The sequence below is a fragment of the Nyctereutes procyonoides genome, unplaced genomic scaffold (assembly GCF_905146905.1).
Source record: "Nyctereutes procyonoides isolate TBG_1078 unplaced genomic scaffold, NYPRO_anot_genome, whole genome shotgun sequence".
Classification (NCBI taxonomy): Eukaryota; Metazoa; Chordata; class Mammalia; order Carnivora; family Canidae; genus Nyctereutes; species Nyctereutes procyonoides.
Window position 1 is genome coordinate 4,595,037 of NW_026575133.1, and position 21,118 is coordinate 4,616,154.

Here is a 21,118-nt window from a genome sequence, read left to right on the forward strand (position 1 = left end):
TCAAAGTGTGTGCAGAAGCTCACTATACTTGACAAGTATACCATGCATGACAGGTATAACTCCTTGCCTTAGGAACACAAGATAATAAGCATCCTTTCCTCTTCTAAAATGACGTATGACTTCAATGCACAAGGAAGAGTAAGATTTATCAAGAAGACTCATCCATATGATGATGTATAGAGTCGCACTTTCACAAATGTTTTCAGGAAATATGGAAATTGGCCATTGAAAAAGTTTTTACTGGGCAGCCCGGGTAGCTCAGCGGTTTAGCGTTGCCTTCAGCCCAGGGCCCGATCCTGGAGACCCGGGATTGAGTCCCACGTTGGGCTCCCTGCATGGAGCCTGCTTCTCCCTCTGCCTGTGTCTCTGCCTCTCTCTCTCTCTCTCTCTCTGTGTGTGTGTGTCTCTCATGAATAAATAAATAAAATCTTTAAAAAAAAAGTTTTTACTGCATTAAAATAACATTTTATTTAAATCTTGATGTTAGCAGAAAAACAATATTTTTATTCCATTTGTCTTTTATTAATGGATTAGGAAACCCAAACATTCTATTGAAATTACCCAAAAGATTCATAAAAGCATCATTCAATTTTTCAATATTAATCACTTTTCCTTTCATAAAACAGCAATATCTGACAAGTTTGTAAAGGATCACAAATTTACTTGTGAAATACAAATCACAATGTATGTAGAGAGAAATAAGGTAATTTTTTGACAAATTTAACATAAAATATTATTTTACAATATCCCAAATTAAAAATTAGGAATGTTTCTGGACCCACTTGATCATTCTCTTATAGCATCTCTTGAAGAGTACAAGTTCTTAATTTTAAGGAAATGCAATTTTTCAACTTTTTACTTCAAAACTCATGCTATTGACCAAACTCAAGGTCATCGAGAATTTCTTCCATGTTATCTTCTAGAAGTTTTACAGTTTAATGTTTTACTCTTGGATCTATCATTCATTCTCATCTCTGTGAAAGGTGGAGGGTCTGTTTCTAGATTCTTTTTTTTTTAAATATGGATGACTAGTTATTCCAGTAGAATATGTTAAAAAGACTAACCTTTCTCCACTGAATTACCTTTCCTCTTGTCAAAGACCAGATCAAGTATTTGTGTGGGTCTACTCCTGAGCTCTCTATTCCATCACAAGATCTATTTATCTTGTGATGGAATACTACATTATCTTGATTATCACATTATCTTGATTACTGCCACCTTACAGTGGCAATACTACATTATCTTGATTATCACATTATCTTACAGTAAGTCTTAAAGCTGGGTTCTCTGACTTTGTTTCTCCTCAGAATTGTGCTGACTATTCTAGATCTTCTTCTGCCTTTCCATATAAACACTGGTGTGTAATTAATTTCGAGTTCATAATTTTGTATCCTTTGTCTTAAAGAAAGCAAATAAAATTCTATAAACTACAGATCCCACAAAGCCAGAATGTGCCTTTATGTGACAATTCAAGCTGCAAGTGTAGATTAAAACGTGGAGGAAGACAACAGAAGGTGAGGCCCTGATGTATATCCTCACACAAGCAAAAGACAGAGATGAGGAAAAAGAACCAGAGAAAGAAAGATTGAGATCCTCCAAGTTGCTCAACAATTCTAATTCCAAACCACATCTGCAGGCACATACATATATCTCTAATTCTAGTGTACAAAATAAAGGTATTTTTATTATTTGAAGGCACCAGAGACTGCCAACAAATTTGAAGAAAATTGCTCCTGTGCTTTTTTCCCTTTTAATATGCCAAACAGTTCTTAACTTCTGAAACAAGTGATAACCAGAATTTTTATGTAAGAGTAAAAATTCAAAGATTGTTAGCTCCACTTCTTTCATGAAGACCTCCTCGATTCTGGTAGGCCAACTCAGACTATTTTCTAATATAGCCCTAATCACAGTGAGCTACAATTGTTTGCATATTTGTCTCCTTATCGTACTATACTTTCAGGGAAAGCAGGGATCAAATCAAGTCTTACCTACATATTCCCAGTGGATAGCACAGTACTAGCACATGATAGGTGCTCAGATACAGGTTGTATGAATATTCACAAAAGGCAGATACTATAATTCCAAATTTATAAACGAGGAAGCTGAGGATTGCCCCAGGGTACATTGAAGCAAATGGCAAAGCTGAAGTCCAGGTCTCTCAACTCTAAAACTGTCTCCCTGATATATTAATAATCAATCACTGTAACAATAATATATTTTACAACATGAATCACCTGAGAACCAAGTGGCTATTCCAGATGCACAAAATGTTATTTTTCCCTGCTGCATAGTACAATTAATCACTTCCTACTCCCACCATACTTTCACTCACCCAGATTATCTGTGAAGTTTTATCTGCAGATCTGTAAATTTTCTTCATACCAAGGAAAGGAACGAGTAACCTGTAACAGCTGAAGCTGTTACATTCAAAGGAAATAGGCCAAAAACTAAAGAAATTGTAGGATGGTTGCATTTCTCCTGTTCAGATGCCTAACAGAGACTAAAACTGCTCTAGGGAAAAAGTGTGGCAAGCATGTTCATTTTCCCATGCCCCTGTAATCTCTATAAACACTCTATTTCCTCCAAAGCTTCAGCCCTCACACACACACACACACACACACACACACACACACACACACACACTCCAGGTGCATGAAAAACTTAAGTCCTGACAACAATCATGAAACTTAAAGATTTGCTTCTTTTGAAATCTATTTAGCTCTTTTTCATTTTGTATTGTAATAGTACCCAAGACATGTGCTTATTTATGGAAGATTCCCTAAAGGACAATCTCTTTATTAATAATAACAACATAATAATTATAATAACACAACATAGCTAACATTCATTGAGTGTATGGCTTTGTATTAAGCACTTCATATTAGCTAATCTAAACCCACAAACCATGTAAGATATTATTTTCCCTATTTCACAAATGAGAACGAGATTAAGTAGTTTGTCCAGGCTCCATACAACTAGTACATGGTCAGCACAGGATCAAAACGTGGGTCTGTTTAGCCCCCAAATTTCTATTCACATCTACTCTCCTACACTGCTTTGAGAAATAAAGAACTTCAGAGGTTGGTGATCTCCAAATTTTTTGATTGCATATGAGTAAAACATTTTTATCACAAATGATCCATATATAAGTATTAATATATATAAAATATATATTTCCATAGATGTAATATATATATGTATTACACATGCACTTACTGTAGTTATATTTTAGTTACATTATAAAACATAGGTCAAAATAGAAATTTTTAATTAACCAGCTAAAAATTAAATAAGCAATATTTTAAAGTTGTTTTATTTTGATAATGGTTCAAAAACTTTTTTGCTCCTATTTTTAAAATAGTATTAATATGTGAGTATTATTAAACTTTCAATAAGACATATTATTCAAAATAATATGTAAACTTGATTACCTACAATTTCAAATATTCTTGATAATTCAGAAATTTTTTGGATTTCTTGTCAGATTATTTTTACCAAATCATGTGGCTGACAAAGATTGTATGTAACTGTTGAATCACTAAATTGTACATCTGAAACTAATATTACATAGTATGTTAACTAAGTGGAATATAAATAAAAACTTTTTTTAAAAAAGATGAACTGTCAGCTTTGCAATTTTCTTTTTGTTCCTTTGTGCTGGCATCACTAGAACCATATTTAATCCAACTTCTTTTATTAAAAAAAATCTCTTTAAATCTACTGAACTGGGCACATGTGAACTGCAGTATGTTGAAATATACTGAAAATAACCTAACAGATAATATACATTATCAATTCCTCCCAATTATGAAAATTCTCACTCCATTCTCAGAATAAATAAAAATGTATAAAACTAAAAATTGTCTGACAGTAATTAATAATTAGCAAAACTCCTCCACTCGATGGGGTTTTATCTGCACATCTCCTGGAATGTCTAATACACCTTCCCACACACCTTCCTGGTCCTTGTAGATCACTGACCTAAATTCTCTAAAAGATACCACTGGTAGACCTGTGTAGAACAGTCAGCATTTAATTTACTCCGCAAAAAAATCACTTTTATTCAATTATATTTGATGTGATGCCATCAGCCTACTGAAGGAACATAGGAGAAACTCTCTCATAGTAAGAGAACAGGAGAACTAAAGTTAAAATGAATTCAAAGGACTCCTTCCTACATCACCTTTACAGACAATGGCTGAAAAACAAGAAATAATCATATTTCTGCATGTCTCCTAACATAAATACTCCTAGAAATAAGGAAGTTCATTCTGTGATTCACACAAAGCTTCCATCACCTTGGGAGAAATTCAATTGATGCTCCCAAATCTAATTTTGAGAGAAGCAGAACACGAGCACTTTTTAAAAACATCCTTTAGTGATTATTCTAATTGTCAATAAACAAAATGTACAGTTTGTATAATTATATTCTTTTTTATGTTTTGTATTTTCTGATCATATTTACTGAAATGTAATTTATGTCTGTTAAATATAGAAGATATTTAACATAAGAAATTGAGTTTGTAAATAACTTTTTTTTCACTCATGTGATGGTTTATAAGAGGATCTTTCAGCAACTGAGTGTATCCTTATACTTAAAACCATAAAGCAGCTGGAGAAAAGGGAAACTTCTAGTCATTTATTTAACCTCATGGCTGTGCGCTTGTATATGGTCACTGACTTTTATGTAGACATTTCATTATGTTGATAATGGCATTAGACTCATTCCAATATATAGAATACCATCTAATTTCTGTTCTGCTCAGCATCAGAGCTTCATTTAGGATAATCAGGAAAAGTCTAATACCAAGTAATATTCATCTAGTGTGCCATGCCTTCAAGGAACTTAAAATGCTTAACCAAAAAATTATGAACAACACTTCTCATATGTTTCAGACCTTTCTTATCTAGGAGACTGAGTGACTCTTTGTGCTTTATTTTACTAATGCTTACACACATCCTACATAACTGAAAAAATCCAAGGTTCAGAGTGGTAGGGACATTTATCATGAAGTTACAAGTTAACAGCAGAGCTCAAAATAGTTTCTCATTAGTTTTATCTTACCATATTATGTTAACTGATATTTAAAAATAGACAAATTTCAGTCCCAAAAAGAAATTGAGCTACCAAGAGTAATATATGCATTTGAAAGAATAGTAAAATTAATCACAAGAATAAATCTAACAAATATGGGATAATTACTTACTATATACCAGGTACTCTACTTAAAGCATTATGCACACAGTCTCATTTAACCCTCAAATAATTCTCTTAGATATGTAAGATACAAACACCATTTTATGCCTGAAGAACTCAAAGCTAAAGAGAGGATAAAAACTTTCCCAAGATAAGAAAGCTGGTGTGGTTGTTCTGGAGTCAGACTGTCTGATTCCAAAACTCACATGTTGAGCAAACACAACTAGGTAGAATTAAAAACTGCCCAACTACTTGTGTATTTCTGCACCAAGGGACCACTGTGATTCCTTCACTAATAAAGACATGAAGCAGATTAACTTATAAAGTGTTTTCACATTCATTATCTTATTATTCAAACACAGATCAGAATGCCAATTCTCTAGTTTTAACACTCTCTGAGACAATGATTCCCAAAAGTAACTCTAAAAAGAAAAGCAATGCACATATTACTACCAACCTATTAATGATAGGGACATTGATGGTTGAAACATACTAATGATTACACAGCTGGAAAGTCTCAGCTAAGAGAGACCCTCCCTGACTGCCATATCTAAAGTAGTCTCCGCTCCAAACCTGCCAACCCCATAACTGTCACAGTGATGTCACAGTAGTTTGACTGTTAAGAGATAATGCAGATAAAAAGTGCCCTGGGAGAGATGGAAGACCAGAGCCAGACTCACTAAATGGAAAAACAAAATAAAAAAATAAAATAAAATAAAATAAAATAAAATAAAATAAAATAAACACTGCTAACTTGCTGCCCAGAGACAAAAGTCGATGGGAAGCAGCCAGGGAAAAGTGAGAGGGGCTGCAAGATACCTAGAATTTAGCAAGCCACGTGGCCCAGAGACTGGATATAATAAGACCCCAAATATCACCACAGAGCAGAACCACACACCACTATAAAACCTGGTTCTGAGCTAGGTACACCAAGAGCAATAGCAATGGCAGCCAAACTGCTAGCCTGCCAGGGGAGAATACAGAGGAAGAGAGATACAGAAAAGAAAAACAAAATGTAAAGACTACTAAAATTGCTGGGTCGTAGGGCAGTTCTATTTTTAACTCTTTGAACAATTGCACTGCTGGGGATTTACCCCAAAGATACAGATGCAGTGAAACGCCAGAACACCTGCACCCCAATGTTTATAGCAGCAATGTCCACAATAGCCAAACTGTGGAAGGAGCCTCAGAGTCCATCGAAAGATGAATGGATTAAGAAGATGTGGGATATGTATACAATGGAATATTACTCAGTCATTAGAAATGACAAATACCCACCATTTGCTTCGATGTGGATGGAACTGGAAGGTATTATGCTGAGTGAAATAAGTCAATTGGAAAAGGACAAACATTATATGGTCTCATTCATTTGGGGAATATGAAAATTAGTGAGGGAATAAAGGGGAAAGGAGAGAAAATGAGTGGGAAATATCAGTGAGGGTGACAAAACATGAGAGACACCTAACTCTGGGAAACAAAAAAGGGGTAATGGAAAGGGAGGTGGGTAGGGGGTTGGGGTGACTGGGTAATGGGCACTGAGGGGGGGCATGGCAGGATGAGCAGTGGGTGTCATGCTTTATGCTGGCAAATTGAACTCCAATAAAAAAAATTTTTAAAAAGAAAACACAATAAAGAAAATTAAAATTGAAAAAAAATAAGTAAAGACTACTAAAAGTCCAAGAAAACATTATTTTGCAGTATACATGACAAAAGATTACTATCACTTACACATAAAAAGGATCTTATAATTCAATAAGAAATTGACCAATAATCCAAAAAAGTGGACTAAAGAAATGGACAATTCATAGAAATAATGACAAAGAACATAAAAAGATCGTTACCTCATTAGTAATCAAATGAACTATAAACAATGTATCAGTTATAACCTATTACACTAACACATGTAAAAAGGGAAAATAATCAGCATTAGCAAAAAGCAAAATAAATTAGCTTTCTCTTACATATTGTTGGTATAAGTATAAATTGACATGACCTTCCTAAAAGTCTATTTACTATTTTTTTAAAGTCCATTTACTAAAAATAGTTTAAATGTTCATTCCTTTGACATAGCACTCATACTTCTAGGAAGTATACAAAGATACAAATGTAATGATGTTCATCACAACACTGTTTAAAATCATGAAAAATTAAAGATAACCATGATGTCTATCAGTAAAAGATCAGTTAAATAATTACAATATATCCATAAAACACAATTCTATTGTAGCTATTAAAAAGAGTATGAGCGCATATTCTCTGATATAGAAAGATGTTCACAAAATATTAACAGAAATTACAAAATAACAGGCATGTATCATGTTACTTGGTTTGTATAAAGTATGTGTGTTTCCTATATGTTTATAACTTATATATGTGTGTCTATGAATAGAGAAATGTTCAATGGGGTATTAATAAAAAGATTTTTATCACTATAATCAGAAAAATAATAAAGTTATTCTCATTTTGAAAATCATATTTTTTAAACTATTAGTTGTCTTGGATAAATATCTAGATGTTTATGCACATGAAATAATGAAGTCATTTCATTGAAATGTAAAAAGCAACTATCACCACGATTTTTCAATATTGTTTGTGAGGTTTTTAGAAACTAAAAGGAAAATACTTGGTAAAAAATTAGAAAAGAGATCAAAATCTACCTTTGTCTTTGATCAACAGCTTCTTTCTTACACTGGAAATAAGTTATAAAAAGAAAGAAGTTCACTCTCCATATCAGCAAAGGTATAAAACATTAAAGAAGAAGTTAAAAAAGTCACGTGAAAAAATTTATGAAATATCTTCAAATGACATAAAACAACTGAACAAATAAAGAGATGTAGCATATTCTTAAGAAAAATATCAATTCCCTCCAAATCAGGATATAAATTGAATACAATTCCAATCAGCATCTAGTGATGAGTATTCTTGAACTGGAAAAAATGAGAAACTCATTTCAAAAAATGATTATATGAGAATAGCTATGAAAACCTTGTGGGAAAAAGTGAGAGAGTAGTTAATAAACCTTAACAGATATCAAAACAGTATAGTATTGGCACAGAAATAAAAAACAGAAAAATGACAGAAAATACAGTTCAGAAAGATGTACATATAATATATGTGGGAGTATAATATATAATATATAACCATATATGATGTTTCAATTTAGCAGCAAAAGAATGTTTTATTTTAGAAACAGTGCACTCACAGCATGGAGGAAAATAATGTGATATACTTACATCAAGCTAATATAAACATAAATTCCAGTTTTAGTAAGATATTAAAGCTCTAAATTAAAAACAGAGTAAAAAAAATGAATGATAGCCAGGAAAATTATTTGCAATACATATGACAAAGGATTAACATTCCTAATTCACAAAGAATACTCACAGAACAAACTGCAAATCAACAATATGTGAAAATATACTCTCTCTGGCTATCACCAGAAAATTGCAACAATAAGATAATAGTTCTCACCTGTTACGCCGAGTAAGCTTGAAAAAAATGCTGATATCCAGTGCTAATGAGAATGTCAGGAAATAATTGCTCTCATACACTGCTAGTGAGAATAGGAATTGCTATAATCTTTTCTAAAAATTATCTGGCAATGTGCATCACAATTCTAAATGCAAACCATAAAAAATTCATAAATTGGACTTCATCAAAATTAAGACCCTTCTCTCTAAAAGAAACTGTTAAGAAAATAAAAAGACACTGGCGTCTGGATGGCTCAGTTGGCTAAGCAGCAGACTCTAGATTATGGCTCAGGTCACGATCTCAGGATTTCAAGATCAAGCCTGGCACTGGGTTCTGCACTGGGTGTGGAGCCTGCTTAAGATCCTCTCTCTCTCTCTCTCTCTCTCTCTCTCTCTCTCTCTCTCTTTCACTCTGCTTCTTTCCCATGTCTAAAAAAAAAAAAAAAATTCTCTTTTTCCCTCTCGCTCAACCCTCTTCCTCTCAAAAAAAAAAAAAAGGAAAAAGGAAAAAGACAGTCACAGAAAAAAAATATTTGCAAATCACATATCTGAAAAAAGGACTTATAGACAAAATATATACAGAACTCTCTCAAAACTCAATAGTAAGAAAACAAAACTCATTATTTTTTTAAATGGGCAAAAGCTTCTTTACCAAAGAATATATATAGATGGCAAATAAACACATAAGAGCTGCTAATACCTTATTAGTCATAAGGTAAATTGCAAATTAAAAGCATGAGATATACTATATATTTATTAGAGTTGCTAAAATTTAAATGTCAGACAATACTAATTGTTGGCAAAAATGTGGATGAACTAGAACTCTCACATACTGATAGGATATAAGATAGTTTCAGCCACTTTGGAAAACAATCTGACAGCTTTTTTTAAGTCAAACAGACACCATGAAATCAAGCATTCCCACTCCTAGGTACCACACTACCTAAGAGAAAAGCAAAAATATGTCAACACAAAGAGCTGAGAGCAAACGTTTATAGTGGCTTTATTCATAATCACCAAAAACTAGAAACAAACCAAATGTTCATCAACAGAGAAATGGATAAATAAATTGCAGCATATTCACAACATGAAATATCACTCAGCAAGTAAAAGGAATGAAATGCTGAAATATGCAGCAAGTGAATGAATCTCAAAAAAATTATACTTAGTGAAAGAAATCAGACACACAACCACTTTATTATTCCATTTCTTTGACTTTTAGGAACAAATATCAGTTCAGATACAGCTAAGGACTGGAGGAAGGGAAGGAGATTGCAAAGGGAGATGAGAAAACTTCTAGGATGAGGGAAATCCGTATCTTGATGGTAGTGGTGGCTATTTGACTCTATGACATATACATTTGTCAAAATTGATGTTTTCTTATAAATTATACCACAAAAAAACTTATTTTGTAAAATTTAAAAATACAATTGACCCACACATCCCTCTTTGAGAAATCTATTCTACAGAAATAAATGTGTCAACATGTATATAAATTAATGTACATTAACAGGGAAATAGTTAAATAAAGTACCTTATCTTCAATACCACAGAATGTAACATTAAAAAGACCTGCAAATTGTCCTCTGAGCATTATGACTTATGGAAACTGAAAGAACAGTTCTCATTCCACTGATTTGAGCTCTTGGTTCAACTAAAGTTAGAAGAATGGGCCACAACACAGAAGTGCGAGCTTCTTTTGCTCAATTCATTTGCCACAGTAACACAGTAAAGCTGACTATAGGGACTCTAATTCACTTCGGAATCTAAGACTGAAAGAGGGGGTACAAAACAAAAAGTGGCAGCAATTAACATAACAATAGTCCTCACTGGAAAGCATCTTAGGTAAAGCCATCTATTTATTATGGCTTCAGTTCAGGCTGCCTGGTTATAGAGGGTTGACAATGACTTCACAGCACAAATACATTTTAATTTGACCTCATTTCAAGATCATTCACTATGCTCTATATAACTATGCAGAATGCTGTACAATATGATATTCCTTGTCCTCCAGAAGTTTATGTTCTAAATGGAACCCTAGAAAATACATTGCCCCTTAAGGCCGACTTTTTCATTTGATTATAGGTATCTACCACAAAAGTTCTATTTACATCTCAAAAAAGTACAGGGATGGCAAAAGGAGAGGAGAAATGAATAACCTGAATCTGAACCTATGAAAGTTATTAATTAGATGTCAAAATTATCCCAAATGAATTCATTCATCATATACACAGCAGAATATTTCCAACAAATATACAGAACATTATTACATTAAGAATCATAAGAACACAAAGAAATGGAGGAACAGTCCCTGTTCTTTCTTAAAAGCTCCAGGACAAACTGGAAGCTACAGGACAAGCATACATCCATGTGTTGTGAGTCAGTGTGAAAAGTGCATCATGTTACTCGTCACCATTTAAAATAGTTCTATCACTGATATTCTACTGGTATTACCCCATCATCTTCTGAAAGCCTTGAAGTTTATTTCAAAAACCCTCTAGATTAGATGAGGCTAATATTATTTCCATTGCTATGTAAATCACTCACATGAAAATATTAAGACATGTTTAATACCATGCAAAAATACAATCTACTTTTCCAAAACTATAAGGAGGAATACTTCAATAAGATATACACATTAAAGAAATATTATTAATTTCTGTAACTGGGCTGTCACTAAGGACTACAGAGTTGTTTCCTTTTATTGAATGGTCAGAAGATCTTCAAAGCTAGAATACCATTTGCCTGCATCTGCGGGGTGGCTTGTTTAAGAGAGATCATGAGCCGGAATGCAGAATGTGAAGACATACCTCACACCTCAACACTGACAGTCACGTTAGTTAAGGGATGGAATAACTAAGAATGAGGGCTTGCTGGTGAGGTGGAGGCAACACCCACCAATTTTAGTGTATGTGCTACCGAAGCAAGCACAACACCCATCATTTTAAAAAGGCTTTTAGCTATCTGATATTTCAGTCACTTAATTAATTTCCTACTATGCTGACTTTATTAGTTTTTTCCCATACTACCATCTTAGTAATCCAATTTTAAAATAAAAAATATACCACTAACTGACCAGGAAACAATTATGATACACTGCTAACCATATACATGAAATTCTGTAAACAATTGAAGAGAAGGGTTGAGGGGAGGGCAGAAGTGTAAAGAAAATTATCTCTTTCTGAGATTGTGGAGGCCCAGTTTCCTCATACTGTTCCACATAAATACTTTCATTGCAGACATTTCAAAGATTATGCCAGAGTTATACAAAATAAGTGGAACATCACCAAGCAGAAATCCTGGAGTAGGTGTTCTGAACATGTTGGTATAGAAAGTCAGTTCATTTGAGAGGTCTCTGCCCCTTCAACCTCACCCTCCTTACCAATATACATTCATCACTGAAAAGGGAAATATTTACAAAAGTTAGTTTAGTTATGTTTAAATATTATGTTTAGCTGTCTGGAGACCATGTTCTCAAAATTTATACAAGAAATCAAGGATTAAACTTCATAACAATTAGGAAACCACACTGTGTAAAATCAAAGACTTAGTTAAAGAACATTAAAATAGCTTTACCATTGGTGCTAAATTGAAGTGAGTACATCTCTTCCCAACACCTGGACCAAAACCTTCTGAACTTTCATATAAACAAACTGGTGCACACGAAGTGCTCTGTCTGTGGCAAGGTACCACCTCTGTACACGCATTTGGGTGAAAAATGTGGAAAAGGCCTGAGGACTCTTTGAAGCAGCTTGGGAGAAGTGAGAGCAGGAAAGAGGCTCTTCTCTAGGGTAAGTTTGTTTAGTGGAAAGTAAGCAAGTTGTCAGGGTAAAAGTTGACAATGTTGATTCCAACAGTTTGAACTGCGAATAAACATCCAAAGGGATTATGTTACTGAGAATTAGAAAAGATTCCACTGAACCCAATAGAACACTTGTGTTTTCAAAGATAATATGCCTTCAAGCCACACTCTGGATCCACAGTTTAGGGTTAGAATTACCTTAAGCCCTGTCTATGCCACATTAAAGAGCATGGGGTTTGACCCCTTTAATATGGACCTAAAATTAAAATAAGGATGAAATAAAAATATTTCATTTCTAATAACTGAATTTAAAAATACTAAATATATGTACACCTGAGACAGAATAAAGAAATCTGGATAAAAATCTATGTTCTTCCCAAACATCTAAACTTAAACAGTTTCACTAACCAAGCATTGATCGTAAATCACTTTTAAGTTTTCCCTCCTTAATGACCTATTAAAGAGCAAAAAACAAGGCCTATACTTATGAAATCCATAATTCTCTTCTCTGTTCACCAAAGCCACATTTAAATCTGACTTTCATCTCATTCTATTGGGTTTTCCACCAGGTACAAGATGAAAAGTTAGAGAAGACTTGTGCTTTCTCAAGAGCAAAACAATTTGGTTGCCATTCAGCAATTCCTGGTGAAATGCCAGGAAGCCTGTAAAAAAAAGTTAAAATTTTCCTAACTTGGGGTTGACAAAAATAAGTGTGAGATGTTCATGGCCTATCAGACATTCCATCTTTTTGATTTTTAAATGTTCATAAACAAGGAAAAACAGACACTTCTGATTTATTTAACTTTATTTAGATCAATATAATGCAGGTATGCCTTGCTCAAGAAAATGGATATAATTTAGACTGCTCTTCTTAATTATCTCAAGTCCTCAATGATTCTCACATTAGCTCTGCTCTAAGAATCTTCTCTAAAGCTTGACAAAAGCATGCAACTCACATGCTCTTTACCAGCCAAGTTTGCAGGCAGCCCTGCAAAAAGTTGTTTCTCCTTTGAGCTCTCATACAAATTCACTTTCCTCCTTGAACCAAGGATGTAAGGGAGTATGGCTGTCTCATAGCCTCTTTGCTCTTAAAAAGAAATCAAATTCTCCAGATATTTTCAGACTCCACCAGGAATAGAACATTCTCAGCTCAGCCTGTGGATCATTATCTCTTTTACATTTCATCTTTATGTTCACTGGGTTCATAGAAAGGGCATACACAGAAAGAGGAAAATAGCAGCTTCTTAGACACCAAATTTAGTAATTCTTTCAAATCTACTGGCACACATCTAAAAAGTCATATTTTTATAAGGCTTCATTAGGTTTTCATTGGTTCTGTCTTTGGAGAACACACATGCTGAGTTGCCTATAACCTCAAGCCAAAATACTGCAAACTACAAGAAATATTTTTTATAGGAAGGCAAAAGTCATCACAATTTAAAAAGGAATATAGTGGGTAGAGACAGACAGATGTGGGCTCATCTAGAGTCCATTTTAATGTCTCCCAAGCATCAAGTTATTAATTAATAGAGGCCAACAATCTATAATGCTCTAAGATTTCAGATGACTCCAACAGGCTTACCTGTTAATATGAGATTACTGTAAGTATTAGAGAATTGCTCCTTTAGGAGAACAAGATGCATCTGAGCTGCCTTCTCCCGTTGGAGCTCCAGCATAACATCAGGGTGCTGAGCAATCTTGCAGCCTTTCTGTTTATCCAGGGCAACATCACTTCGAACAATGTCTACAAAAAGAAATAAAGGCAGGCAGCAAAAACAAAACAAAACAATATAACAGAAAACCATATACCCATCAAAATCTTGTTTCACCTAAAATGACAGAATTTATAACCTACTAGGATTTCATCAGAATTAAGAGATCCAGAAGTAATAAACCTGAAGAGTCTCCAACTTCATGATACATCATGCAAGTTTCTCTGGTCATTTCCAAATTCTTTTACTTATTTTTTTTTTACTTTTTTAAAAGATTTTATTTGAAAGAGAGAGAGAGAAAGAAAGAGAGAGAATAAGCAAGGGGAAGAGCAGAGGGAGAAGCAGACTCCCCACTGAGCAGGGAGCCTGACGTGAGGCTTGATCCCAGGACCTGAGCTGAAGGCAGACACTTAACCAACTGAGCCACCCAGGCTCCTCTTATTTCCAAACTCTTTGGCAATTTCCATTTTATTACCTCACTGCGACCTCGCTTAAGATTCTCACTCCTCCATTCTCCTCTCAGTCTACTTCCAGGACTTGTGCACTTCCGGGGGCCTTTTCTTAACATCTTTTACCATTCTCCATGGAAAAAAAGTCATACAACCTTGTCTGAATACTAGTGACTATGATTATTTCCTCTACCTCATGCTGTAGGACCAGGTGATAGCTCCTGCATGTATATTCAGAACATGTGACCTGTTTTCAAATTTATCTCCCAGCCAGTTCATTCAGCTCAAATTAGGGCTGCCATTCTATGGGTCAGCTGCTCAGGATTTCTCCTGCTATCTTTCATGTGCCTCTGGCTGCATTCTGACTCACTAGTAACTCTTTTTTTTTTTTTTAAGATGTAATTATTTTTTTAATTTTTTTTATTATTTTATTTATGATAGTCACAGAGAGAGAGAGAGAGAGAGAGAGAGAGAGAGAGAGAGAGGCAGAGACACAGGCAGAGGGAGAAGCAGGCTCCATGCACCGGGAGCCCGACGTGGGATTCGATCCCGGGTCTCCAGGATCGTGCCCTGGGCCAAAGGCAGGCGCCAAACCGCTGCGCCACCCAGGGATCCCTCACTAGTAACTCTTTAAATCTAAAAGTATTTTGTGGGTCAGTGAAGAAAGCAAAAGTAGGGCTAGAGTCCCTTTACAGATTTGTCTCTTTCCCAATTATTTTCCCATTAGTGACAGGCTGCTTTTTATACTTCAATATGATTTTCACTCAAAGCAGAAGTATTGTCCAGAAAATAGTCTTCCTCAAAAACATTCACCTAGAACATTTCCCAATTATCATAGAGCTTTGATGCCCTTAAATTATTTATTTTTACAAATTAAAATATAATTCAGCTGATTATCATAGAAACAAATAATGTTTATCAGCAGCAATCTGGATAGCAGCAGAAACTTTCGAGTTTTATGTAGCAAATTGAAGGATTTTAGGAGAAAATGCTAGAAGGAAAGAAGGAAAGGAAGAGAAACGAAAAAGAACAGAAAAGAAAAAAGAACAAACTGCTCTGCCACTGTTGATACCAATGGCTTTGGAAGGGAAAAAGTAATACCTGTGTTAACCGTACCAACAGGAAATATTTGGTTCTTTAAGCAATGCTCAAAGAGAAAATAGGGCATGTGGCATGAAATATGGACATCGTTCTAGACAAATAAATCTTTAAACCCATCAACATAGCCCTAAAAGAGAAGTCCAGATATAAATACTAACCCATGGCAATGAGAGTTAGGATGTGGATTTGACACAACAATTAGCCAGATGTGGGAATGGTTCTTACTTAATCTTGGATGAAAACAGGGGAGCTGGTTGGAAACAATGCAGTATTTATTCCTAAACATATTTATGCCAATTTCTAGACTGTAGGCAATAAAGTGAACTCATTTAACATTCAAGTAAATACTCTCATAGATTTTCTGAGGCTTAAATACAAAAGTAGAATAAATTAATTCAAGATACATTCTAGTTTTTAAGACCATCAATAGAAAGCAAGAGGAAAACTTATTACATTGTATCACTAAATCCCTCTAATAATCCTATGAATGTGGCAGATTTTGTTGACTAGCTGACCCAAACCCTACACACAATCCCTTCTCCTTTTCTTTCCTATATTATAGAGACTAAAACACAAAAATTAATGATTTCCCAGCTTTCCTTGAAGCAGGGGATGACCATGTAATATGGTTCTGCTCAACAAGCTACAGGCAGACATCCTTAGGAGGACTTAACCTTAGTGACAAAACCTCTCTAAAAGAAAACCAGGGTCTTTTTCCTTTAGCATATTAGTCTTTCCTGTTCCTTATGTCTAAAACATAGACATGAAGCCCAGAGTTAAAGTAGCCATTTTGTGTCTTGAGTCAAGAAGCCTGAGGACAAAGGACTACACATTAAGGATGGTGAAATGGAAGATCGGGAGAGAATAAGTCTCTAATGTTTTTAAGGAGTTCCCATAGCTACCATTCTTGACCTAGACTGCCCACCTTTTGATTTCTTGTTATGTGAGATATCAGTTTCTTATTTTTGAAATCCTGACCTGTTGTAGCAATCATAAGTGATAAAGAATAATATTACTATCCCTCTTGTATACTTGAGGAAACTGAGGTCCACAAAGCTTAAGTGACTTCCCCAAGTTCACAGTGCATGGTCAGTCCCTAAATCCAGAAATTTTCAAAGTCAAGTCCAGTGATCTTTCCAAAAGTTACTCCTATATAGAAATTCATGAATTTAATAGTAAAGTATGGTAAATAATAAAAGTAAGGAACTAAAGAGAAAAATCTCTACAGCAGCAAAACCATAGATGGTCTATCCAGAAAAGAAAAATGTATGATACTTGCTCAGAAAACATTACCAAACTTGTACCAAAACATACTATATAGAGTTAAAAGGAGTTTAAATTATTCAGATACCTCTACCAGGAATCTAATACAAAAGTAGAACGCCTACCAAACTCTCTATTTCCTTTATAATAAATGTCTTGCTCAGAAGGCAAAGAAAGCAAATATTATAACTGATAGCTTCAATATCATTCCAACTAGAACCTTAAAATAAAGTGACCATATTATTTTAATAATAGTAAGAAAAGAAAACCATGGGCATGGCCAAACATTTATCTGAGACTTTAGAAATGTACACTGCAATAATGTTTGAGGAAAAAAATAGATATGCTATACAAATTCTTTCTTCAACCATAACCTGTTTGAAATTGTATCAAAAACTAGATAAACACACAAAAAAGGTACTTATTAAGGATGTACATGGTCATATATATCTGGAGGGAGAGTTAATATTATAGATGACAGATTCACAATTCAAAATTACCTTGACAACCTAGAAACTTAAGCTGAAATCCCCAAGATGTAGACATGAACACAAAGTCCTGCAATTATATTGAAAATTAATTACATAAGAGGGTAAGGCCAGACCAAACAGAAGCTTAAATATTTAAGATCTTTTTAAGTTTTACAGGTTTTAGTTGAATCCAAGCTTTATGTAAGTCAGTAAAATGCTGCCAAATATAGTACTTCTGCCAAAAAGATTAACAAAATTCTTAGACTAAATTAATATAACCAGAACATCCAGAATACAGGAGGTAACATAGCCACCCTGAATTCCATGCTAGCCAAAGGCAGCACAGTAAAGAGTTGGAGTTAAAGCAGACCTTGGTTCAAATTCTAGCTTGGTGGTCCCTTATAAGCTGCAGAAATGACAGACAACAATGCATCTGAAGGCTATTTCTTCATCCTGTTACTGTAAAGAGTCATAAAAGATTTAGCACTATACCACATAATAAGATACCACATAATAAGAACTCTACAAAGGGTAGCTGTTATTATTCTTGTTATTATAATACTCGTAGTATTATATGTTTTCTGCCTGTAATAGTTTCTCAGGACACTAATCATCTAATGTCAAGATGGTAAATAATTTTATTTTTTTAAAAATAGCTGAAAAAAAGTGTTGAGCCTGGCAAAGAAAACATTAAAGATGGCTTGCTTCATACAGAAAAGAAAACTGACTTATTCTGCATAAATACAGAAAGCCAAACATTATAGGAGTAGCCAAAAGACATATTACTTAGTTCTATATGAAAGAAATGTAAAAGCTGTCATATAAGGAACTACTTAAAGATGGAGTGAGTTCCTGATCCCTGGAGATATTTAAGCAAAGACTAGGTGACACAGACACAATAAAATTATTTCAGTTTAGTCATTAAAAGCCTGCCAAGTAAAGGGTTAAGGTACTTTCACCAACACTATATGAGGCAATATGACAGATATTAAAGGCAGAATTCAAATATATGCAAGTTCAGATCACATCTATATCACTTTCTGAGATCTCTTAGACAAATCACTAAATCTCTCCTAATTTTTCAAAATGAGAACTTTTAAAAAGATTTTATTTATTTACTTATTTGAGAGATATTGAGATAGTGAGAAAGAGCATGAGCAGTGGGGAGAGCAGGGAGCCAACCTCCAGGCTCAATTCCAGGACCCTTGATAGGGACATATTAGACTTTCAACAAGTTCTGGTTGTTTTTGTGGATGATAATAATTATATTAATATCATAAAGTTGTTACTGGAGGATATTATTATACCTTTAGCTCATTTTAGCTCAAAAATTTTACGGCTCTACAAAAACTTTTACTTTTGTCAAACATAATAGAAAAAAAATAAAGATTCAAAGCCAGGAGATTTAGGCATGAATTTCAAATAATTTATCAAATAATCATGAAACCATAGACTAAAAACTTAAGATCCTTATGCCTTGGCTCTTTCCTGGTTTACCAAACTGAAAAGTTGATGGGGTGAATGATCCCTAAACTTCTACCCTCCTCCTACTAGCTCTCTCCTTCTTGCTGATATTCTTAATTGCTATGTGATTAAAGTAGTTCCAAATAACAAGCTATCATATGTCATCTTCTCATCTCTCCCCCATGGTCTTTATTCTGATATAGTTCAAGAATGCCAAAGATCCAACATATACCCTGAGGGAGGCAACAAGGGAGAAAGCATTCTCCACCAAAGGTGGTACCCTAATGTCAAGTTATTGCCAATCATGATTTCTGAACATGTGAGCATAATCATGCTTGTATTTTTGTTTTTGCTTCTTTCTGTGATATATCTTTCTCCATCCTTTAATCACTTAGTAACCCACAGTTCCATTAGCCTAAGGCTATAGTTCCGGTTGGTGCAAGTGGCAGATTAGTAGACCAGCCAAAAGCTTTAACAGGGAAATCCTAGCTTTGGAAAACATAAAAATGAAGTACATAAATTTTCCACACATCCCTGGCTGACTGGGAGGCTATATGCACATGCAGGGGATATTCAGCATAAGATTCTTCACACAAAACTGGCTAACTGGGAAACCATACACAAACTCAAGGGAGAGCCAAGAAGCTGGGAGGAAAGTAAATGGTAAGGCAGACTTAAAAATTACCATAAGGGATCCCTGGGTGGCACAGCGGTTTGGCGCCTGCCTTTGGCCCAGGGCACGATCCTAGAGACCCGGGATCGAATCCCACATCAGGCTCCCAGTGAAAGGAGCCTGCTTCTCCCTCTGCCTCTCTCTCTCTCTCTCTCTCTCTGTGACTATCATAAAATAAAAAAAATTTAAAAAAAATTACCATAAAACTGAACATTTCTACCAATCCTCACAGAAATCCATCAACAGCAAGTAAAAGCCTTAGGGATTGGGGATTCAAAGTGTTTTGAAACACAGCTACTGAACAATCTTTGGGTGATCACTAAACTATTAGGACTGAAAGATGGACCTTAGGAAGCCAAGCTAAAAATAATAATAATTAATAATAATAATAATAATTTAAAAACAGAAGAAATATCAGTGGCAGCACAAGATAAAAAGATTAAGTCTGAATAATTTATTTTTAAAAAGGCAAAGCAACAACTATCAAGAGAAAAAAATTTAAATTACAGATTGGCTTTTATATACCTAAAATGCCCAGTTTCCAACAAAAAATTATGAGTGATGCAAAAAAAAAAAAAAAAACAGGAAAGTGTGACTTATACTAAAAAAAAAAAAAGCATTCAATTAGAGCTAACTCTATCATGGCCCAGCAGACAAAGACTTCAAAGAATAAATTGTAAATATATTTTTAAAAAATTTTAAAAACCCGTTTAAATAACTAAGAAAAATCTAATAATGACTCAATGAATACAATAATGAAACAAATAGAAACTTTTATTTTAAAAAGAGGGATAAAAGGATAGTCTAAGGTTTAAAAGTAAAATAACTGAAATAAAAAATGCAGTAGATGGGCTTAACAGCAGATCTGAGAGGGCAAGAGAAAGAATCAGTATGGGAACAGATGAATTGAAATGACCTAACATGAAAAACACAGAGAAAAAGATCAAAGCCAAATGAACAAATACTCAGAGTACTATGGAATAAAATGAGAGGAGAGACGATATAAAATTATTTCAAAAAGTAATAAAAAAATTCCTAACTTTGATGAAAATTATTAAACCACAGATCCAAGAAGTGCAACAAACAAAAAAATAATTACAAAGTGATGTATACCTAGAACATCATGGTACAAGTCTTGAAATCCCAAGATAAAAAGAAAATCTTAAAAGCAGAAAGGAAAACAAATCATCTCAAAAAGGAAACCAGCAATACAATTAATGGTTGACTTCTAATCTGAAACAATGGAAGTCAGAAAGCAGCAGTACAACATATTAAAGTGCTGAAAGAAAAAATCCTTAAACCCATGAATTCTATATCCAGCAAAACTATCATTCAGAAAATGGAAGCAAAATAGACACTTCCATATAAACAACACTGAATTTTCTAGCAAATCTATAATACAAGAAATATTAAAGGACGTCTTTTTAAAAAAAAAAAAAAAAAAAAAAAAAAAAAAAGGACGTCTTTCAGCCTGAAAGGAAAGGGTATCAGATAAATACACAGAAAGAAAATATATT

The 21,118-nt window shown here is 34.1% G+C and overlaps 1 protein-coding gene across 3 annotated transcripts in view; it reads right to left on the minus strand.

The window, feature by feature from the left end:
- Positions 1-21,118, minus strand: part of HPSE2 (heparanase 2 (inactive)) — a 632,933-nt gene that overhangs the window by 554,868 nt on the left and 56,947 nt on the right. For 2 of the 3 annotated variants that reach the window (XM_055300069.1, XM_055300068.1), the window contains exon 3: positions 14,052-14,213. The exons of the other annotated variant lie outside the window; for it this stretch is intronic. In XM_055300069.1, coding sequence (XP_055156044.1) covers positions 14,052-14,213 — 162 coding nt within the window. The remainder of the gene's footprint in view (positions 1-14,051; positions 14,214-21,118) is intronic. 3 annotated transcript variants of the gene reach the window in all.